Raw genomic sequence first — 21,878 nt, 5'->3', positions numbered from 1 at the left:
GTGTAATATTACCGTCTCTGGTCTGCTGCTGACTGACATCTGGAAAATGAAAGCTAATTTGTAAGGTGAATGTGTAAGGGGAATTATAAGGCTAAGGCAGAAAGAGATTGGCTAAAATGTGTTGCATCACCTTTGACCTGCAGGAGGATGTGTAACATCCTGTGGCATATACCAGGATAGGGCCAGGAGTTTTTCTTGACCATGTGACCTGAGTGCCCAGAGTTTTTCCTGGCCCTAATAATATACTTTGACCTTTGAGTCCCCATATGGATTCAAAAGTCAGGCCAGGAGTGCTATTTCTCTATAGTCTCAGTACTGCTAATCATGTACTGTATTGCCTGAAAACTGCCATGGTTGAGGCCCCTGCCATCAAGTGACTAAAACCGGCACCTTAATGGCTACACCTCATCAATAGGTTTTGATATAACTAAAGCCAAGTGCAAGACTTATAACCTTCCTTCTTCAGTTAATCTTTCTTCATCTACACTATCCTCAGTCCTTTGGTGATTTGTATAAACTGATCCATTTTGTTTTGTACACAGCTTGGCGTCTCTGCATGGAAGTGTGGGCTGTTGGATTTTTTTTCACTCTGTTCTTTACTAATCACAGAAAATTCAATAGGTTTAAAATAAGATACATTTTAGAAATAGGCAGGGTTATGGTTTATGACTGTCACGCCCTGACCATAGAGAGCCCTTGGTTCTCTATGGTATAGTAGGTCAGAGCGTGACTAGGGGGTGTTCTAGGTTTATTATTTCTATGTTGGTGTGCTTGGTATGGTTCCCAATCAGAGGCAGCTGTTTAGCGTTGTCTCTGATTGGGGATCATATTTAGGCAGCCATTTCCCCACTGTGTTTTGTGGGATCTTGTTTTGTTTTGAGTTAGTGCATGTGGCACCTCTGATGTCATGGTTCGTTGATTGTTTGTTTCTTTTTTTGTTTGGAAGTTTCGCTTAAATAAATATGTGGAACTTTAATCATTGCAAAAATCAGAAACTTTCTGTCCAAAAATGATGCAGAAAAATTAATCCATGCTTTTGTTACTTCTAGGTTGGACTACTGCAATGCTCTACTTTCCGGCTACCTGGATAAAGCACTAAATAAACTTCAGTTAGTGCCAAATACGGCTGCTAGAATACTGACTAGAACCAAAAAATGTGATCATATTACTCCAGTGCTAGCCTCCCTACATTGACTTCCTGTTAAGGCAAGGGCTAATTTCAAGGTTTTACTGCTAACCTACAAAGCATTACATGGGCTTGCTCCTACCTATCTTTCCGATTTGGTCCTGCCGTACATACCTACACGTACGCTACGGTCACAAGACACAGGCCTCCTAATTGTCCCTAGAATTTCTAAGCAAACAGCTGGAGGCAGGGCTTTCTCCTATAGAGCTCCATTTTTATGGAATGGTCTGCCTACCCATGTGAGAGACGCAGACTCAGTCTCAACCTTTAAGTCTTTACTGAAGACTCATCTCTTCAGTAGGTCCTATGATTAAGTGTAGTCTGGCCCAGGAGTGTGAAGGTGAACGGAAAGCCTCTGGAGCAACGAACCGCCCTTGCTGTCTCTGCCTGGCTGGTTCCCCTCTCTCCACTGGGATTCTCTGCCTCTAACCCTATTACAGGGGCTGAGTCACTGGCTTACTGGTGTTCTTCCATGCCGTCAACTCACTTGAGTGGGTTGAGTCACTGACGTGGTCTTCCTGTCTGGGTTGGCGACCCCCTTGGGTTGTGCCGTGGCGGAGATCTTTGTGGGCTATACTCGGCCTTGTCTCAGGATGGTAAGTTGGTGGTTGGAGTTACCCCTCTAGTGGTGTGGGGGCTGTGCTTTGGCAAAGTGGGTGGGGTTATATCCTGCCTGTTTTGCCCTGTCCGGGGGTATCATCGGAAGGGGCCACAGTGTCTCCTGACCCCTCCTGTCTCAGCCTTCAGTATTTATGCTGCAGTAGTTTATGTGTCGGGGGGCTAGGGTCAGTCTGTTACATCTGGAGTCTTTCTCTTGTCTTATCCGGTGTCCTGTGTGAATTTAAATATGCTCTCTCTAATTCTCTCTTTCTCTCTTTCTTTCTTTCTCTCTCTCAGAGGACCTGAGCCCTAGGACCATGCCTCAGGACTACCTGGCATGATGACTCCTTACTGTCCCCAGTCCACCTGGCCGTGCTGCTGATCCAGTTTCAACTGTTCTGCCTGCGGCTATGGAACCCTGACCTGTTCACCGGACGTGCTACCTGTCCCAGACCTGCTGTTTTCAACTCTCTAGAGACAGCAGGAGCGGTAGAGATACTCTCAAAGATCGGCTATGAAAAAGCCAACTGACACTTACTCTTGAGTTGCTGACATGTTGCACCCTCGACAACTACTATGATTATTATTATTTGACCATGCTGGTCATTAATGAACATTTGAACATCTTGGGCATGTTCTGTTATAATCTCCACCCGGCACAGCCAGAGGAGGACTGGCCACCCCTCATAGCCTGGTTCCTCTCTAGGTTTCTTCCTAGATTTTGGCCTTTCTAGGGAGTTTTTCCTAGCCACCGTGCTTCTACACCTGCATTGCTTGCTGTTTGGGGTTTTAGGCTGGGTTTCTGTACAGCACTTTGAGATATCAGCTGATGTAAGAAGGGCTATATAAATACATTTGATTTGATTTGATAAATCACGCTGCGTCTTGGTCCAGTTCTTACAACGATCGTGACAATGGCGTTGTGGCTGTGGTAACTAGTGACGACCCAGCCATTGCATGAGCCACATCAATTAATGTTTACATCATTTTAATAAACATCCTACATTACCATGTGAGGGAGGAGATGTCACATTCACAGAATTTCTAAGTTACAGGAAGGCATTAAAAATAAAATTGTAGGAAAAATGTAAAATGAGTGTTTTCACATAGCATTACTGCTACAAAGCTAACGCTAGCTAGCATATTTCTTTATTGAAATAACATAGCTGGTTAGCAAGCATTACATTTTTCTGGCTAGCCTGTAACTAATGGTTGTTACGTTGTGTAAAAGAGCAATAGGTCTATGTATTTGTTATTTGGTTGAGACTAACATTAGTTTAGAAAATAATTGTTTGCTGCTTTTCCTGAAAATGTCTATCTGATAAAGCTAGCTAGTTGTTGTTCTAGTGCAATGTCCATGAAATGTTACAGCCACAACATAATAATCAAGTAGTCAAGCATCTGCATACCATTGAGGAGAAGGAAAGCCTGTAGAACAATAACTACTAGCTAGTTATGTAAGATGGACATTATCAGGAAATGCAGGAATAGAGCCAGCTTCCAGTAGTAACACTATTATTTGAAACCACCACATGTGCATATCTGTATCTGTATTATATTCCATATTATGTTTTAATCTGTTTGTACTGTATTGCTACAGTATCTGTATGTTGTACAGATAATCAGCATGAAGAAGATTGAATTCTGTTCAATTGTCAAGTGGACATAACTCGATTTGAAATAACATCGTGCCTCTCTTTCAGATCTGCCAAGCACATCTGGCAGCTTCTCCCCGTGCTGACCACAGATGGAAATTACACGAGAGCTGCGGTTGATGGGTTCCTGACCAAGCAACACAGGGAGAAAGACATTCCATCAGCTCTATCACCAGTATCATGACTGTGTCATTGTTATTAGCTTCTACAGTGGTTGCTCCACTAAAGGTTTTGCGATTATGCTGCATTACTTGGAGGTAATTTGTGGTTTAGTACATTTACATTACATTTACATTTAAGTCATTTAGCAGACGCTCTTATCCAGAGCGACTTACAAATTGGTGGATTCACCTTATGATATCCAGTGGAACAACCACTTTACAATAGTGCATCTAAATCTTTTAAGGGGGGGGGGGGGTTAGAAGGATTACTTTATCCTATCCTAGGTATTCCTTAAAGAGGTGGGGTTTCAGGTGTCTCCGGAAGTTGGTGATTGACTCCGCTGTCCTGGCGTCGTGAGGGAGCTTGTTCCACCATTGGGGTGCCAGAGCAGCGAACAGTTTTGACTGGGCTGAGCGGGAACTGTGCTTCCTCAGTACGTAGTACTGTACCCTACGTCACTACTTAATTGCTCCAGACCAGCTGAAGGGGCACTGATTATGCTTTTGGGTCCTACTATATCTCGAACTGGCAATGAATGGGTGACATAAACCTAAATAGAAACTGATAATTGTGCACGACTTAAGTATTACTTACTAAAACTGTTGTTACACTAAGGTTTTTCTTATTATATATTTTGCTCTTACTGTAATACTGTAGCCCACTCCCGACCAGTCATGTTGTACAGCGCCTGAGTAGCGCAACGGTCTAAGACACTGCATACAGTATCAGTGCAAGCTGTGTTGCTACAGATGATGGTTTAATACTTGTGCCGGCCTCGACTGGGAGAACCATGAGATGACTGTAGGTTTTTGGTTTCTCTCCCTCTAAAAACAGAAATAAATAATTATAAATAACAAACTGGCTTTATTTACAAATTAGTAACAATGTCTCACCCCATGTTCAAGAATGGCCTTTTCCTTGCACATTTTACGTTATTTGAAAACAAAATAATCTCAAATATTGTTATTTTTTAAACAAAGCGATTATTATTATCATTAATTTAGAATTATATAAAAGCCCCTTGGATATTCTCACAGATATAATATTAACCCTGTTATTAGCAGGACAATATATATTGGTCATATTGGTCTTGGCTCCGGAGTGGCGCAATGTTTTGGTTATGCTGACCTGGACACCATGTACAGTATTATAATAGCCCATTATGGGCTATTAGCAGGACAATATACCTTTACCAACACCTCTCTGTATTTTGATACTTTGTGGATGGGGCCTCCCCAGTGGCGCAGCCACCGCATCGCAATACAAAATGCATTGCTACAGATACCCATGCCGGCCGCCACCGGGAGACCCATGAGGCGGCTTTTGGTTTTAATTTAGAATCCTACAATCCTCTATATATAATTATTGGTGGAGAGTCACATCATATTTTTGATATACTGTAGGCCTACCGTAGGCAACATGAGTCTCACTAGTGTTGCGTAATGTGCTGTTAAAAGTGGTGTAGGTCTTATTTATTTAAAGAGCATATTCAAGTTAGAAGCAATAGAATTTGAAGCAATAGCCTACAACTATTTTAGCACCATTTCGCACTGCTCTGAGACAAGCATGGGGACTGGTCTTGATAAATCATTGAGATTTTTTATTTTGACTGAATCTTCGTTTGGGTATTGGTTAGACTAAAATTATAGTGTAGAAATGTTATGCTCTTAGTGTAACCTTTATTTAACTAGGAAAGTCAGTTAAGAACAAATTCTTATTTACAAGGACAGCCTACTCCTTCCTCCCCTTTGGGGAATTGAACCCCGGTCTCCCGCATGCCCGCACATGATACGGGGATTCTTTAGCTAAATAGCCCAGTACTGTGTAGCCTTCTCCGACCGTCATGTTGTACAGCGCCATATTTTCCATTCCATCCTAACGGAAACCCAGAGGATTTTTCGTTTTTCTTGGAATATAAATACCATAATATTAATCAAATTAATCCCAAACTATTACTAAAAGTAATTGGAAAGGTAGATACAAATTATTTGTGACATTGAGGTTACAATAAAGAATGTAAACAAGATGTAAATAAGATGCTGTGTTTTTATTTACAGTAGTGATGGACAGCTGGTGGTATTTTGAAAACAGGTTTTCAAACACTTGTAGCCCAATTAGTAGGTGTTAACATCCCCCTACTTGCAATGTATTTGATGCTTAAGTACTCTGAAGTGTTACATTTCTAACTCAAAACAGCGGTACATTATTTCTTCATCAACATCTTTATGCTTTCGTTAATAAAATAACAAGAAAAAGACATTCAAAATGCAGATGGTTATTTAAACGAAACTCAGCAAAAAAAGATAATTAAAAGATAATTCATAAAATTCCAAATAGCTTCACAGATCTTCATTGTAAAGGCTTTAAACACTGTTTCCCATGCTTGCTCAATGACCCATAAACAATTAATGAACATGCACCTGTGGAACGGTCATTAAGACACTAACAGCTTACAGACGGTAGGCAATTAAGGTCACAATTATGAAAACTTAGGACACTAAAGAGGCATTTCTACTGACTCTGAAAAACACCAAAAGAAAGATGCCCAGGGTCCCTGCTCATCTGCATGAACGTGCCTTAGGCATGCTGCAAGGAGGCATGAGGACTGCAGATGTGGCCAGGGCAATAAATTGCAATGTCCGTACTGTGAGACGCCTAAGACAGCACTACAGGGAGACAGGACGGACAGCTGATCGTCCTCGCAGTGGCAGACCACGTGTAACAACACCTGCACAGGATCCGTACATCCAACCATCACACCTGCGGGACAGGTACAGGATGGTAACAACAACTGCCCGATTTACACCAGGAACGCACAATCCCTCCATCAGTAATCAGACTGTCCACAATAGGCTGAGAGAGGCTGGACTGAGGGCTTGTAGCCCTGTTGTAAGGCAGGTCCTCACCAGACATCACGGGCAACAACGTCGCGTATGGGTACAAACCCACCATCGCTGAACCAGACAGGACTGGCAAAAAAGTGCTCTTCGCTGACGAGTCACAGTTTTGTCTCACCAGAGGTGATGGTCGGATTTGCGTTTATTGTCAAAGGAATTAGCGCTACACCGAGGCCTGTACTCTGGAGTGGGATCGATTTGGAGGTGGAGGGTCCGTCATGGTCTGGGGCGGTGTGTCACAGCATCATCGGACTGAGCTTGTTGTCATGCAGGCAATCTCAACGCTGTGCATTACAGGGAAGACATCCTCCTCCCTCATGTGGTACCCTTCCTGCAGGCTCATCCTGACATGACCCTCCAGCATGACAATGCCACCAGCCATACTGCTTGTTCTGTGCGTGATTTCCTGCATGACAGAAATGTCAGTGTTCTGCCATGGCCAGTGAAGAGCCCGGATCTCAATCCCATTGAGCACGTCTGGGACTTGTTGGATCGTTTGTTGAGGGCTATGGCCATTCCCCCCAGAAATGTCCGGGAACTTGCAGGTGCCTTGGTGGAAGAGTGGGGTAACATCTCACAGCAAGAACTGGCAAATCTGGTGCAGTCCATATGGAGGAGATGCACTGCAGTACTTAATGCAGCTCGTGGCCACACCAGATACAGAATGTTACTTTTGATTTTGACCCCCCCTTTGACCCAGAGGGTTTTTCGCTCCCATTAATCCCCCCACCCCTCTCTCTCTCTCTCTCTCTCTTTCTCTTTCTCTTTCTGTGTCTCCCCTCCCGGATGACCTGAGCCCCTGGTCGTGTAGCTGATCCCGTGCTGCTGGTCCAACTGCAGCTGTGGACCCCTTGCCTGATTTCACCAGGCGTGCTACCTTGTCCCAGACCCCTGCTGATCGAGCTCAGCCAGGTAGTCACTGTGCTTCTACCTCTGCATTGCTTGCTCTTTGGGGTTTTAGGCTGGGTATCTATAACGCACTTTGTGATGTAAAAAAATGGGTTTATAAAACTTTTTTAGTTCACAAAACATGCACATATTTTTTGTAGGTCTATGTGCCACGTGTACCTGTCCTAATTAATGTGAGTTCCAGTTCTCTGTTGTTGCAGCTTGGTAGGGGCCCCACAAGATTTTTTTCTGTGCACAATGGACCTGTATAAGTTGCCCACATCGTGCCAGCCTCTCATGAGTGTAATTACCTACCACCATGTGTTTATTCAAGTGTCATCATGAAACCATAACAATAGTCATGCATTTGTAACAAGAACAGTGATTTCCAAATGTGAATGTTTAGCTGATCTGGACTACATTTGAATATGAATTATTTGATGACTAACATCCATCATAATCCATGACTACCATCCACATGCAACCCACCACCAACTTTCTAATGAATACCCCTCCTCAATCAGCATATTGTACATCAACAAACTTTGTATGTATTTATGATTAATATTTACTCTAGTCAACAACAGCTTCTACAAATCATGGCAACATGCTTGACTGAAAATCTTTAAGCATGTCTACAGACTTTACGGAGGTTATGGGGCTATGCTGGTACCCATTATATTTCGTATATCATGCCAATATGTCAAAGTTATCAATTAGGATTATTGTGCTGTTCAGAATTACACGTTTATTATGTTGATGTTCGCAGGACTCTCCAGTAAAATAAAGCTTAAATAAAATAAATAAAACAGGACTCTCCAAATGAACACCATGTATGAAGGAGGGGAAGGAAAACAGACAGCTTCTCTCTACCACACCTTCACCAAGTCATCCAATGTATGTTTCATTAACAATTGTTGCATCTTCTAAAATAAATGCAGAATTTTTTTTTTTCATTTTCTTTTTAATAGTTTTTTCTGCTTGATGTGAGTAATTTATCTGGTCTATTTTTTATTAAATATACAGAACCAGTCAAAAGTTTGGACACACCTACTCATTCAAAGGTTTTTCTTTATTTTTACTTTTTTCTTCATTATAGAATAATAGTGAAGACATCATCAAAACTATGAAAAAAACACACTTGGAATCATGTGGTAACCAAAAAAGTATTAAACAAATCGAAATATATTTAATATTTTAGATTCTTCAAAGTAGCCACCCTTTGCCTTGGCATTCTCTTAACCAGCTTCACCTGGAATGCTTTTCCAACAGTCTTGAAGGAGTTCCCAGATATGGTGAGCACTTGTTGGCTGCTTTTCCTTCACTCAGCGGTCCCAAACCATCTCAATTGGGTTGAGGTCGGGTGATTGTGGAGGCCAGGTCATCTGATGCAGCACTCCATCACTCTCCTTCTTGGTCAAATAGCCCTCACACAGCCTGGAGGTGTGTTTTGGGTCATTGTCCTGTTAAAAAACAAATGATAGTCCCTCTAAGCGCAAATCAGATGGGATGGCGTATCGCTGCAGAATGTTGTGGTAGCCATGCTGGTTAAGTGTGCCTTGAATTCTAAATAAATCATTGACAGTGTCACCAGCAAAGCATCCCCACACCATCACACCTCCTCCTCTATTCTTCACGGTGGGAACCACACATGCGGACATCATCAGTTCATCTACTCTGCGTCTTACAAAGACACGGCGGTTGGAACCAAAAATCTCAGATATGGACTCATCAGATCAAAGGAGAGATTTCCACTGGTCTAATGTCCATTGCTCGAGTTTCTTGGCCCAAGCAAGTCTCTGCTTCTTAGTGGTGTCCTTTTAGTAGTGGTTTCTTTGCAGCAATTCGACCATGAAGGCCTGATTCACGCAGTCTCCTCTGAACAGTTGATGTTGAGATGTGTCTGTTACTTTAACTCTGTGAAGCATTTATTTGGGCTGCAATTTCTGAGGCTGGTAACTCTAATGAACCTATCCTTTGCAGCAGAGGTAACTCTGGGTCTTACTTTGCTGTGGCGGTCCTCATGAGAGCCAGTTTCATCATACTGCTTGATAGTTTTTGCAACTGCACTTGAAAAAACTTTTAAAAGTTCTTGACATTTTCAGGATTAACTGACCTTCATGTCTTAAAGTAATGATGGCCTGTCATTTCTCTTTGCTTATTTGAGCAGTTCTTGCCATAATATGAACTGGCTATCTTCTGTATACCACCCCTACCTTGTAACAACACAACTGATTGGCTCAAACACATTAAGGAAGAAAATTCCACAAATTAACGTTTAACAAGGCACACCTGTTAATTGAAATGCATTCCAGATGACTAACTCATGAAGCTGGTTGAGAGAATGCCAAGAGTGTGCAACACTGTCATCACAGCAAAGTCTGGCTACTTTGAAGAATCTCAAATAAAAAATATATTTTGATTTGTTTGAACACATTTTTGCTTTTTATATGATTCCATATGTGTTATTTCATGGTTTTTAATTCTACAATGTAGAAAATGGTAGAAATAAAGAAAAACCCTGGAATGAGTAGGTGCGTCCAAACTTTTTACTGGTACTGTATATTCAGTCACAAGTCTCTTGGATTATTTTCTGTTGCCTTTTTAAATGTTTGCTAAAATGATGTATTTTTTGTATTGTTGCTTTATACTGAAACAGTCTTTAGTTTTAATCTACACTATTATCTGTAAGTGTCTACTACCCTTTTTTTTAAAGGGTTGTAGACATGTTTCTATTAGTTTTCTGCTACTGTCTGTTGAGGAAGTGGGCAATATGGAATACATTGGAGGAAGGGAGAATTAATGAGTAATCAGTTCATGGATGTATAAACGGGGGGCATCCGTCAAATAAAATGGAGAACGCCAGGGAATAAGCAGGTAAATGTAGAGCATATCAATGACAAAAGAAATGGTACAGAGAAGTAACAGTAGCTAGGATAACATTAGATATTTGCATGTTATGCACTGAACAGGGGGCTAGAGCAAATATACACCTTAGTGAACATTTATTTTGTAAACTAATGTTAACTTCAACTAACATGACAAGTAAATAGACCTATTGCTCTGTAAAACAAAGTTAAATACTGAAACAATGTTAGACACAGTCTATGATATTAGCCAGAAAGCTCTGATGCTAGCTAGCTAACCAGTCAAGTCTATGAAAGAGGCTAGCTAGCTAGCATCAGCTTGTTACTGGTTATACTGTTTTCAAAATGCTCTCACAAGCACATTGCTGTAGCTTTTAAATTCTGTAAATGTAATTTAGTAATTTTAACTAATTTGATACATAATTAACGAGATATCCTTCCTATTGGCAATGCCTGACAACGCACCGGAAACGTCTCCCCCGATAATAAGGGGGCTTGGAACACACATTGAAGCTATTGCCTGGGTTAGAGGTTCCAAGACTATTCTATTAGTTATATTTCTATGTGTGCTGCTTTGTGGTCACTCAGTCAGCTGTTCTTCAACAAAATAAACACATTTAAACGGTTATAACGGATATGTTATAGTCATGACGGTCTTCATTCATAATCGTCGGTTACAAGGTTATACAGTAATTGTGCCAGCCCTAACTCCACTAAGACTGAATAAATAAAAACTGCTCCACTGGCAGGCACACGCACGCACGCACACACACACACGCAGAAACACAGACCGAGACAGACAGACACACACGCACACACCAAAAATCTAAGTACAGAAATGGGAATAAATGAGAGCCAGGATCCAAGAAGGAGGCCAGATGCGTCAGCCTAATTTCTCAGTCTGCTGCTCAGGTATAGAGCTAACAGTGAGCCAACATGAATGTCAGACAGAACAAGCAGGTCTAGCTACAAATTGATCCCTTTTTTGGGTCAAATATTTCCTGGAAGAAACAAAGGAAAAAGTTGAAGTGGGTCTGGGCTGTTACTTTAGAGCAGGGGTCTCCAACCTTTCTTGCCCAGGGACCCCCTCCCTTGAAAAACTGGCAACAAAGGGACCCCATCATACGAAAAAAATAAATGTCTTATCATCAGGTGAATGATAATGGCAAGGAGAAGTAATCAACATTTTAAAATGAATAGATTTGGTTGATATTTTCATTATTTTGACCTCCCCACATTATAATTGGAAGAGGAAGTGTAAACGGCCTATTAGCTAGAAAGGTAAATTGAAACACATTACCGCTAAGCGCAGCTGTTTAGATGGTTAAACAAAGGTTAGCCATTTGTTTGCAAAAATGAATGTCCAAGTCAAGAGAGCTTACCAGTAGCACTTGCTGCACTGGTAGCCTATTCGCAGGTGCTTTTCAAAGCCTATATCAGATACTAAAGTGAGTGTAATTGGCTCCAATGAGTGTAATTTGTTGAGAAATAAAGTTGACATTAGAAAGAAGATATTCTCCTCTTTTCTACTGTAGGTATGTAATTCAACATTTGTGTATTCTTTTGTTTCTAGCGATATTTTTAAAAACATAGATGTTTTTTTAAACTAATATTTGTTTATTTTATTTGTAGAAATATTTTTGAGGACCCCCTGCAGTACTTCCAGTTGAATACCCCTGCTTTAAAGAGACTCAATAACTGTAAGTAAAAAGTAAGTAGCCTTGCATGAGCCTTGGCTTGTGCGAGCCAGAACAGCTCATAGGAGTAGGAGCCTATCCCGTTTCTGTAGCGTGAGGCAGCTTGATGTACAAGTACGCCCTGGACAGGATGCTAGTCGATCGCAGGGCCTTACCCCAAGTCTATCTCCTTAATGCTAGTGCCAAGCAGAGATGCATCGGGTCCCATTTTTACAATCTTTGGTATGACTCGGCCATGGATCAAACTCCTTCCAAGCACAGGGCAGAAACGAACCACAAGGCCACTGATTTTGTCTTACAATACGGTTAATGCTAAGCAGGTTGTTAGTGCTTGTAGCTGAGAGGATAGAGGAATCAATCTATTCATGATAAGCAATACACAGACGTCTGCACACGCAAATACAAACACACCCTGAAAGCTCTATACTTACTCTAGGCCAGACTGTTGAGCCAGGGCCAGAGGGCTGCTAGCTAATATATGTGACTCGTTTCAGGAAACTAGGCGTATGTTGCATGTCACTACTTCAGAGGAGAGCTATTTGAACGTACAATTTTTTTTAAATCAAAATCTGTTTTTTGGCAGAAATGCCTTCTGAACATGTGAACTTTGATGTGGCTTAATAACAAACTTGTATGCCATCTGTAAATAAGAATAAAATTGTTAGATTATGAGCCTAGTTGGTTTAGCCAGAGAAAAAGTCAAGAACATTCCCGCTAGCCATGATGGGCTGAAATAATGGGTGGGCTGGACATGCCGAGAGATGACTTTGGATTGGTCTGCTATGTAGCATGCATTTGTCTATTACATGAGCTGGTCAGTATGTGTAGGTAAACCTTTCTAATACATTTTTTTTAAAGATCACTTAGTAGAACAACAAAGGTGTTGCTCTCCACTTTCTGGAGGACCGAGTTTCGAAATCAGTGAAAGGCCTGGTGGAATTAGAGTATGATAGCTAAGGAGATGGAGATAATTCTGGCGTTTGATTGCAAATATGCAAATGGTGTCGATAAGAGAACACACAGAAGGCTGTTGTATAAAAAACTTGTCTCTGGATCTTCAAACTAAGGCAACCATGGCATCCATGACAGAAGAGTTCACCCATGTATACGATGGGTAAGATAGTCTAGCTATCTACATTTTCATATATTACACATTTCTAATTGTGTCAGAAAGTCGTTTTCATTTCAAGTTAAAGCGTATTGTTAGCTAGCTAGCTAACATTAGCTGGCTGACTTGCTATCTAACGTTACGTGTATGATCTGTGTAGTAATATTATTCATATCTCAGAGCCATTTGCACTGCTAGTTAAAACCATTTGCATTGCTAGTTGAACCTGGTTGGTTAGCTACCTTAGGGGCTTCCGAGTGGTGCAGCAGTCTATGGCACTGCATCTCAGTGCTAGAGGTGTCACTAAAGACCCTGGTTTGATTCCAGGCTCTATCACAACCGGTTGCGATTGGGAGTCCCATATGGCGGAGCACAATTGGCCCAGCATTGTCCAGGGTAGGCCATTTTTTTCCAAACATTTTTAGTCATTTAGCAGACGCTCTTATCCAGAGCGACTTACAGTAGTGAATGCATACATTTCAATTCATACATTTTTTTTCTTCTCCTTACTGGCCCCCCGTGGGAATCGAACCCACAACCCTGGCGTTGCAAACACCATCGCAAACACCATGCTCTACCAACTGAGCCACAGAGAGGCCATCATTGGAAATAATCATTTGTTCTTAAATGACTTGCCTAGTTAAAGAAAAAAAGAAGAAAACAAGTAACATTATGAGTTGAGATTAAGGTTTCATTGTATAGCTAGCTAGCTACATGTCCAAACAAAAGACTTCACTATGCAAGTAACAATTTCAATAGAATGTTCATGATGTCACTGCGACAACTGTCGATAGACATAGCTGGTAAATTTGAAGAATAAATTACAAATTTACGAAAGCTCAACACACGTTGAATATGCCCGGTGTCAGTAAACGTTGGCAAAAAAGCATAATTAAATTGTTGCCAGCAGTACAGTTGCAGTCACCAACGCTCCGAATAACACAAAAATAGCCTATCCAGCTCTGCTCGGGCGAGTAAAATGGTCAGAATGAGCTCTTCCTTCATTTGTGTCTGGAAGTAGCTAGCAAGCTAGCCAACGTTAGCCAGTTAGCTTGGGTGCTTGACTGCTGTTGTTAGGTCAGAACGGTCGGGTCAACCCTGCTCCTCGGCCAGAGCGTCCAGTGTGCACTCTGAATGCTCCGAGAGCGAAACGCTCTGAATTTATGAACAGACAATATGACAACGCCCAGAGTGCACTCTGAGCACCCTCTGGCACTCCAGATTGAATTTACAAACACAACCGTAGTATAAACCAGCCTTTAGTCTTGAAATCTTTGGTTGTTTAGTACATGGCCTCACATGTGAATCCTTAAAGAGCTAGGGGGGGGCTAAAGCTTAAGAGGGTGTGAATGATGCTGAATGGGTGTCGACAAAGCAGAGCTCTCCGGTGAGTGTACCAAAACATTCATGAGCCATTTTTCAAAAGTGAGGTTACAAGTTTATCAACTTTTAAAGCAGAATTGCTTTCCCATTGTTCCTCAACTGTAGTGTTTGATATACAATTACTAGCTCTGAGTCTCTACACAATTTCACATTTTTCTACATAAGACTGAATCGAGCCGGTCGTTTACATATTGGTTTATTAATTAGATTTGGTATTCTGTTTACTTTGGGTAGCCCTAGATCTTTACAGATTGGCCCTGGACCAGGTGTCCTCTGGAGGAAGGCCAAATTAAGAAACCTTATGGAGTCAGCAGAACCCTGTAAAAGACCACCACTTACAGTAATCCTCGAATAATAAAATAATTATAATAATAATGAAACATTTAAATTTGTATAGCGCTTTTCATTACAGCATTACCTCAAAGCTCTTCATAGGCAAATATAAATGATAATAATGAAATAAATACAATAAAAACATCATACATTTCAAATCAAGGCAGGAAATAGCAATAGTAGGCTAGGTTCTAAAATAACTTTCCAGATTAGGACTATAAGAAATAAAATCTGTAGAAATGTGTTTTAAGGTCTGTTTTAATAAGTTCCAATTGATGGAGCGGCTCTCAGATGGTCAGGGAGAGCATTCCATAGGCAGCAGAAGGCTCGATCCCCCATAGTACGGTATAGATGTCTTGGGGACTTGAAGCAGTAGTGAGTTGCTGGAGCGGAGAGCTTGAGGTGGCTCATTGATAAAAATGTGGTCGCTGATGTAGGGGGGACTCAATCCATGTAAAGCTTTAAACACTAGGAGGAGGATTTTAAAGTCAATCCTATAGTTGACCTGTAGCCAATGGAGTTCAGCAAGGATGGGTGTGATGTGGGCTGACTTCTTGGTCCTGGTCAGGACTCTCGCAGAACTATTCTGGAGAAGTTGTAGCCTCTGAAGTTATTTGGCTGGAAGGCCCCCGAACAGAGCGTTGTCGTAGTTGATCCAAGGAAAGATGAACGCGTAGACAAGTTTCTTTGCATCTGTCTGGCAGAGCGATGGTTTGAGCCTTAAGTTTTGCAGATATGTTTTATATGGGCATCAAAGGACAGAGAAGGATCAAACTTGACTCCCAGGTTGGAGATGACAGAACAGATGGATGGCTTCACTGTCAATTGTAGGGCAGATGTTTCCAGCACTGGTGACCTGCTTGAGTGTCCCAATAAGCATAGCCTCAGTCTTGCTGCTGTTCAGCTGGAAGAAGTTATCTTTCATCCATGCCCTGATGTCATCTAGGCAGCTGCCAGATTTTGCTAGGGCTGAGATGGTGTCCGGTTTGGTGTTAATATATATAGTACCTGTGGGACACCACATGTGACTGTAGACTCCTCCGATCTGGACTGTCCAATCGTGATGTAGTGATGCATTGCTTCCTACTAGAAAGGTAGGAGGAGAACCAGTTCAGAGCAGTTCCAGTGACTGCAGTGTGCTCTCTGAGACGCCGCAGGAGGATGTTGTGGTCAAAGGTGTCAAAACCAGCAAGAAGATTGAAGAGGAGAAGGAGGAGGCTAGGTGATCTAGAATCTGCAGCCATTAGTAAATCGTTCGTAACTTTCACCAGAGCTGTTTCAGTGTTGTGCAAGGGCCAGAAGCCAGACTGGAAAACTGCATACAGCGGATTGGAAGACAGAAGGGATTGAAGCTGATTTGCAACCACTTTCACCAGTACTTTTGATAGAAACGGGAGGTTGTAGATGGGCCTGTCCCCATAGGAGAATCCTCTTCGGGTCCAAGTAGAACCCTCTGTGGAAAGGGTCCAAAAGGTTTCTACCTGGAACAAAAGGGTTCTTTAAATGGTTCCCCTATGGGGACAGCTGAAAACCCCTTTTAGGTTCTAGATAGCAGTGTAGTTGGATAGGATGTCCTGCTCAAGGTTGGGTTTCTTCAGTAAGGGGGTGACTGCAATTGTTTTGAAGAGTGATGATACCTCCCTGGTCAACAGGGACTTGTTGATGAGGGTGGTGACAAACTGAAGCAGGCTATATGAGCAGGTTTTGAGTAGGGATGTAGGGTTAGGTACAAGGGTGCAAGTGGTGCCTTTCAATTTAAAGATGGATGTGGATGTGACCTCTGAATTTGCTGGGGGGGGGGGGAGTCTGAGTTGGGGGCTCAGGAGGTGGGGTGCAGGTAATCTTAGAGGCCAAGATGTTTGCGCTGTTAGGTCCTTTACTTAAATATACAAACACACTCTTACTGAAAGCCAATAAAACCTACAAACATATTGTATAGACTGCATACAGAATCTCTATAAACATCAGAGTACCATTTGCTTAGAACTCTGTCTACAGTGCAACTAAATTATGGGTGAAAATAATTTCTTAGAATAACAGAACCTCCATACTGATCACTGAACGCTATTTAGTGCCTCTTAAATTCAATCTAATAAAACCGTACAGACAGAAAATATTGTGCTATTACACAGAAAAAACTAAGAGAGCAAATTATATTACTCTGTGTTGTCTCTAACTCAGATCTTCTTCCTACCACCTGATCCTACAGAGAAGGCACGAGCCTACACAGTACGACTCTGCACAGTGCACACAGTGCACACACAGAGGTCACACCCCACCTGTGTCTGGGCACAGACATGTAACAGATATCAGTGGACACATCTGAAGGAATGCAGGGAGCGGGACAGGCGGAACATACGAAAGGGAATGGAAGCTACCAGCCAAATTATCTCTCAAAGCTGATGCACGGGTCATTGGGGTTGGTGGTGTGGGTGGGTTAGCAGGGTGGGATTTTTTATTATTAGGAATATGGTGGTGGAAATTTTGTCAGGGACATAGATGAATTTGGGCAGAAGAAGTGAGAGGAAAACCAGATCATTGATGTTTGTAGTGGGAGTGCAGTAAAAAACATGATTTCCTGTGTTTTATATATACTGAACAAAAATATAAACGCAACATGTAAAGGGTTCCATGTTTCATGATCTTAAATAAAAGATCCCAGAAATGTTCCATATCCACAAAAAGCTTATTTCTCTTATGTTTTGGGCACATGATAATGCCCTTTTAGTGTAAGAGCTGTTTGAAAAGACCGCCTGAAATCTCAGCCTGTTTTGGTGGGATGGAGTTCTGGCCTACATGATGACATCACCAGGTGGTAAATCAGTTAATAGAGGAATAAGAAAGAGAGTTTCAAAACTCTGCCAATAACAGCGATTTTCCGTTTTCCCCTCCCCAGTCATTTCACACCCAGACAGTCCTAGCAAAATTCTTGCTTGAGAAATTGTCCTAGCTGAGAAGCATTTTAATTGAAAACAATCACAATAAGGTACTTAATTGTTAACCAGAAATGACTTGATATTGAGATAAAAACGATACCTGGCTCAAGTGCTTGGAAGTGCTTAGCTTGTACTGTATATATAAACCGTGTATACTGTATATTCAGTAAATCTCACAAATACACACAACTCCACAGGATTCCCAGTTCTCATGCCTGGTATATTCCACAACCTGGAAGAGAAGAAGGTGATGAGAGAAAGGGAAAAGGGAGATATAAAAAATCCCTTCGAGTCATTCTTTATCAGCTATCCTCTTTCAACTCTTCAGAGAGACTAAACCATAAAAGAGCCTAGACATTTGTTCTGTGAAATCTTTTTTTCCCCTTCATGAAACTGTATCAGCCCTCATACTGTAGAAGCTTTAGCCATAGCTCGTACTACAGCCATGGGCACAGCATATGCTAGCTGAAGTGCAGCACATCTGATCATTGTTTACTCCATATGTAAATGTAATTGAATCTTTCCAAATTCAAACAACCATTCATGATTTAAACCAACATCCACTGGTCATCTCGCCAAATCGTTCATATTCCTTTAAAGGACTAGATGCCTGTAATGATGTAGGTCGGATGTGGGATTTGCAGCTGAAGATAGGATGATCACTTACTGGTTTTTTTGTAGTGCCAGGACCAGTTGTTCACCTTCCGCCTCCACCACCAGCCTCAGTGAGGCAGGATGACTCTAGAACACAAACACAGGACACGAAAGGTGAGGGGACGGGACACCCAGCCGGGCTTACATACTGGACAGGAAGTAGGAGGGCATGCTGGTAATGAGCTAGGAAGAGGGATTCCAGTTCCCAGATCCTTGGCATTGATGGTTGTCATGAATAGGACCCTGTTCTGCTGACTACGTGACCTGACCAGGAAAAAGATCTGGACTCTAACCAGCTGAGTTTTTAATGAGCACATATCAACGCCTCCCCATTACTAATGGTCCATCCCAGGATGACCCGGTCATAGACTCTTCCGTTAGTACCGTTCATCATTTCCCTTAGGTAAAAAACTTGGACTCAAATTTTCAAGAGATCAACAGTAATGAGAAAAAAAAACAAATCTAATGTTGAACAGTAAACAGAATAAAACAGTAAATAAATCATTACACCTTAGGTCTATAGCAATAATCCATGTCAGGTTTATGTTAGTCAACAGCAGAAACAAAAATCAGTTTTTGCAGAGCAAGCAGTGTTTTTCCTTGAGTGCAAGAACAACATTTTTGAGGATTGTCTGCATATTTCAGTGCTGACTGACACTAATTTCCCCAGAACTCCCGCCTTTTCAGCACTCATGATTTATGACCAAACTGGCCCATGGGAAAAGGCTGGGGATCTCGGTCTGTTGCACAGTTTATGAGAGGCTATCAGATACTGTGAAATACATACACACACACACACACACACACACACACACACACACACACACACACACACACACACACACACACACACACACACACACACACACACACACCCACACACACACACACCCACACACTTATTATTATTTTCTTTTATTTCAACTTTATTTAACTGTAGGGATGGAAAACCTCCTGCTACGAAAAATCTGTATGGATTTATGTCCATGCTTCATGTTGTCATTATAACTATTTTACTACACATGTAGAAGCAGGTACACAGACACGCAGGTAGGCATTTTGATTGCATCTTGACTTAGTTGGTTGGAAACACTGCCTTAAACCCCACGGATTTCACAGAGATAGACACAGATATGCAGGGCCATGGAGACAGGCAGAGATAAAGATAGGCAGACAGAGACAGAGTGAACATTTGTCCCAGTCAGATGATACTAAGACAGATGAGACTTGGCTCAGACCTGCTAGGCTCTGTTCAGGTTAGGGCTGTTTCTCTGCCAGAAACCCAGTGGGTTGACAGTAGGTCCATGGTGGGTCCATTTGTGGTCATCACCCCACTGTCCTGACTCAGGATGACTGTGATATTGGCTTGCTACTTCTAGTGGCACCGAAAACAGCTCAATAAAAATAACCGGCGAGGGAAAAATGAGTTGGATATCATCGCTGATAAAATAATAATAAAACTGAAGAATATGTTGGAATGGTCAACATGGCTATAACAGCTGGCTCCCGAACAATACAAATGGACATTGTTGTCAAACTCAATTGATTATGTCGTGTCATGACATTGGAATATCTCTCGAATAAAATCAAATGAACTTTCACCTAAATTCTGTCCTAACTAAATAACTAGAATCTCTTCCTTTTTCCAGACAAACTATAACACATTCTGATGCATTACTTTGTCAGCACTCATGACTCCTTCTCATTTCAGAGATGTTGTTATTTTACTAATACCCTCCCCATGTCATCAAAGTAAAGCTCAAGCTCAGCATTGAGGAAGTTGAGAGAGTGTGAAGTTGAAAGACTAACATAGTATTTCCTCCAGCTAGGAAAAACCTATGCACTGAGGTATAACTCTTGGAAAGAAATGGCTGTTTTAAATATTCTGGGAGTACTCCTCAACACTCCCCTGTTTTCCTTGACTGGAACGGTATCATTGTGGTGCATTGGGGGATCCTGGATTTCAAACATTCATTTCTCTCACTAAGTCCTAGTGGGCTGGACGAATTGGGTTTCCCAATCTGAAGCTACCCTAAAACCACAGACTCAATTGCAGAATGTGCTCAATGACCCCATGTAATAGCAGAGATAAAATGTGCTGATTTACCTGGTTTTAATAACTGAATGGATTTCAGGCATGGGGCGGCAGGTATCCTAGTGGTTAGAGCATTGGCCAGTAACCAAAACGTTGGTGGATCGAATCCCTGAGCTGGCAAGGTCAAAATCTGTCGTTCTGCCCCTGAACAAGGCCGTCATTGTAAATAAGAATTTCTTCTTAACTGACTTGCCTAGTTAAATAAAGGTTAAAATAAAAAAAATATATAAAAAGTGACACATGGTTCATAGCTAGGACCTCTATTATGTCTTATAAATCCTTGCTGTGCTTACAGTTCTGGTATGTCAAGGATGACAAGTGTTAGGTTGCATTTGCTGGCCATCCACAACTAAGCCCATCGGTCCAATACATTTTAGCACAATGGTTAGACTGTTTCAAATCCGGTTGCTACCTGACTTTGTTACAACACCAGACAGTCTAGTTTTCTCCCATCCCCCAAACCATTTCAAAATGTTGCTTTTTGTGCACTTTGTCCATTTGTAGAGTATAGGAAGCTGGCAAGTTGGGGGAATAATTTCATAGTGTGTGGAGCCTCTGGGCTTAGCTCATACGAAACAAACAACAGAGGGGCCATTTAACACTGTGGGGAGTGAGCTTTCAGTAACAACCACAAAGGGGAATCAGCTGAGGATAAACAGAGATGGGGATTTATTATGGGCTCATGACTGGAACAACAGAAGAGACCAGAGGCAGTCCGGCAGGCAGGCTGACATGTATGGTTGGCTGAGTTATGAGCAGCGTATTAGCATTAATCTGTCGTTCTGTCCCTGATCAAGGCAGTTAACCCACTGTTCCTAGCCCGTCATTGAAAAGAAGAATTTCTTCTTAACTGACATGCCTAGTTAAATAAAGGTCAAATTAAAAATTAAAACATTTCACCAGTGCCGCTAAAAGGCCGTTTTATGAATATTTACCCTGGACGTGAGCTGGCTGAGTGGTTTGCGCTCCGGCCCTTCCAGCAGGAAAGGTACCATGGTGTCATAGCGTTGGGGCTCAGGGACGACACTGTGTAGCACACTCTGGTTCAAGCTGTTGCCTGTTAAAAGATCAATAGCAGTGATTACTGATATAATCAATGGAAGTGATTTGAACTGAGTGGGTATGAGTAGTGGGATACTGATGTCCGTCTGGTCTCTGTTAAGTAGACACTTGACCTGAGGTGACCTGACTGAGAGAATGTATATTAATGTATAATGAGAATTACATAACCCTTACTTCACTGGTCGTGGCGGCAGTCAACCATGAGATTATGGAGAATGACATAACATTGTTATCAGACATGAAACGTTAAACAGTTTTTTGAACATGTGATTGTTTCATGATTTAGCTTTAGGCCACCACAAGTAAAATGTGTTGCTCTATTGTTTACATGACCTTCAATTCATTTAACACTAAA

General features: G+C 41.7%; 1 protein-coding gene across 2 annotated transcripts in view; it reads right to left on the bottom strand.

Moving 5' to 3' along the window:
* The window catches only part of adam12b (ADAM metallopeptidase domain 12b), a 167,404-nt gene that overhangs the window by 121,133 nt on the left and 24,393 nt on the right, over positions 1-21,878 (bottom strand). For both annotated transcript variants that reach the window (XM_014204336.2, XM_014204340.2), the window contains exons 2-3: positions 21,397-21,518; positions 18,380-18,453 (exon numbers count right to left, since the gene is read on the bottom strand). In XM_014204336.2, coding sequence (XP_014059811.2) covers positions 18,380-18,453; positions 21,397-21,518 — 196 coding nt within the window. The remainder of the gene's footprint in view (positions 1-18,379; positions 18,454-21,396; positions 21,519-21,878) is intronic.

Source organism: Salmo salar, chromosome ssa01, assembly GCF_905237065.1.
Source record: "Salmo salar chromosome ssa01, Ssal_v3.1, whole genome shotgun sequence".
NCBI lineage: Eukaryota > Metazoa > Chordata > Actinopteri > Salmoniformes > Salmonidae > Salmo > Salmo salar.
The sequence above is the reverse complement of the archived record's forward strand: the minus strand, read 5'-3'. Positions and strand labels throughout refer to the sequence as shown.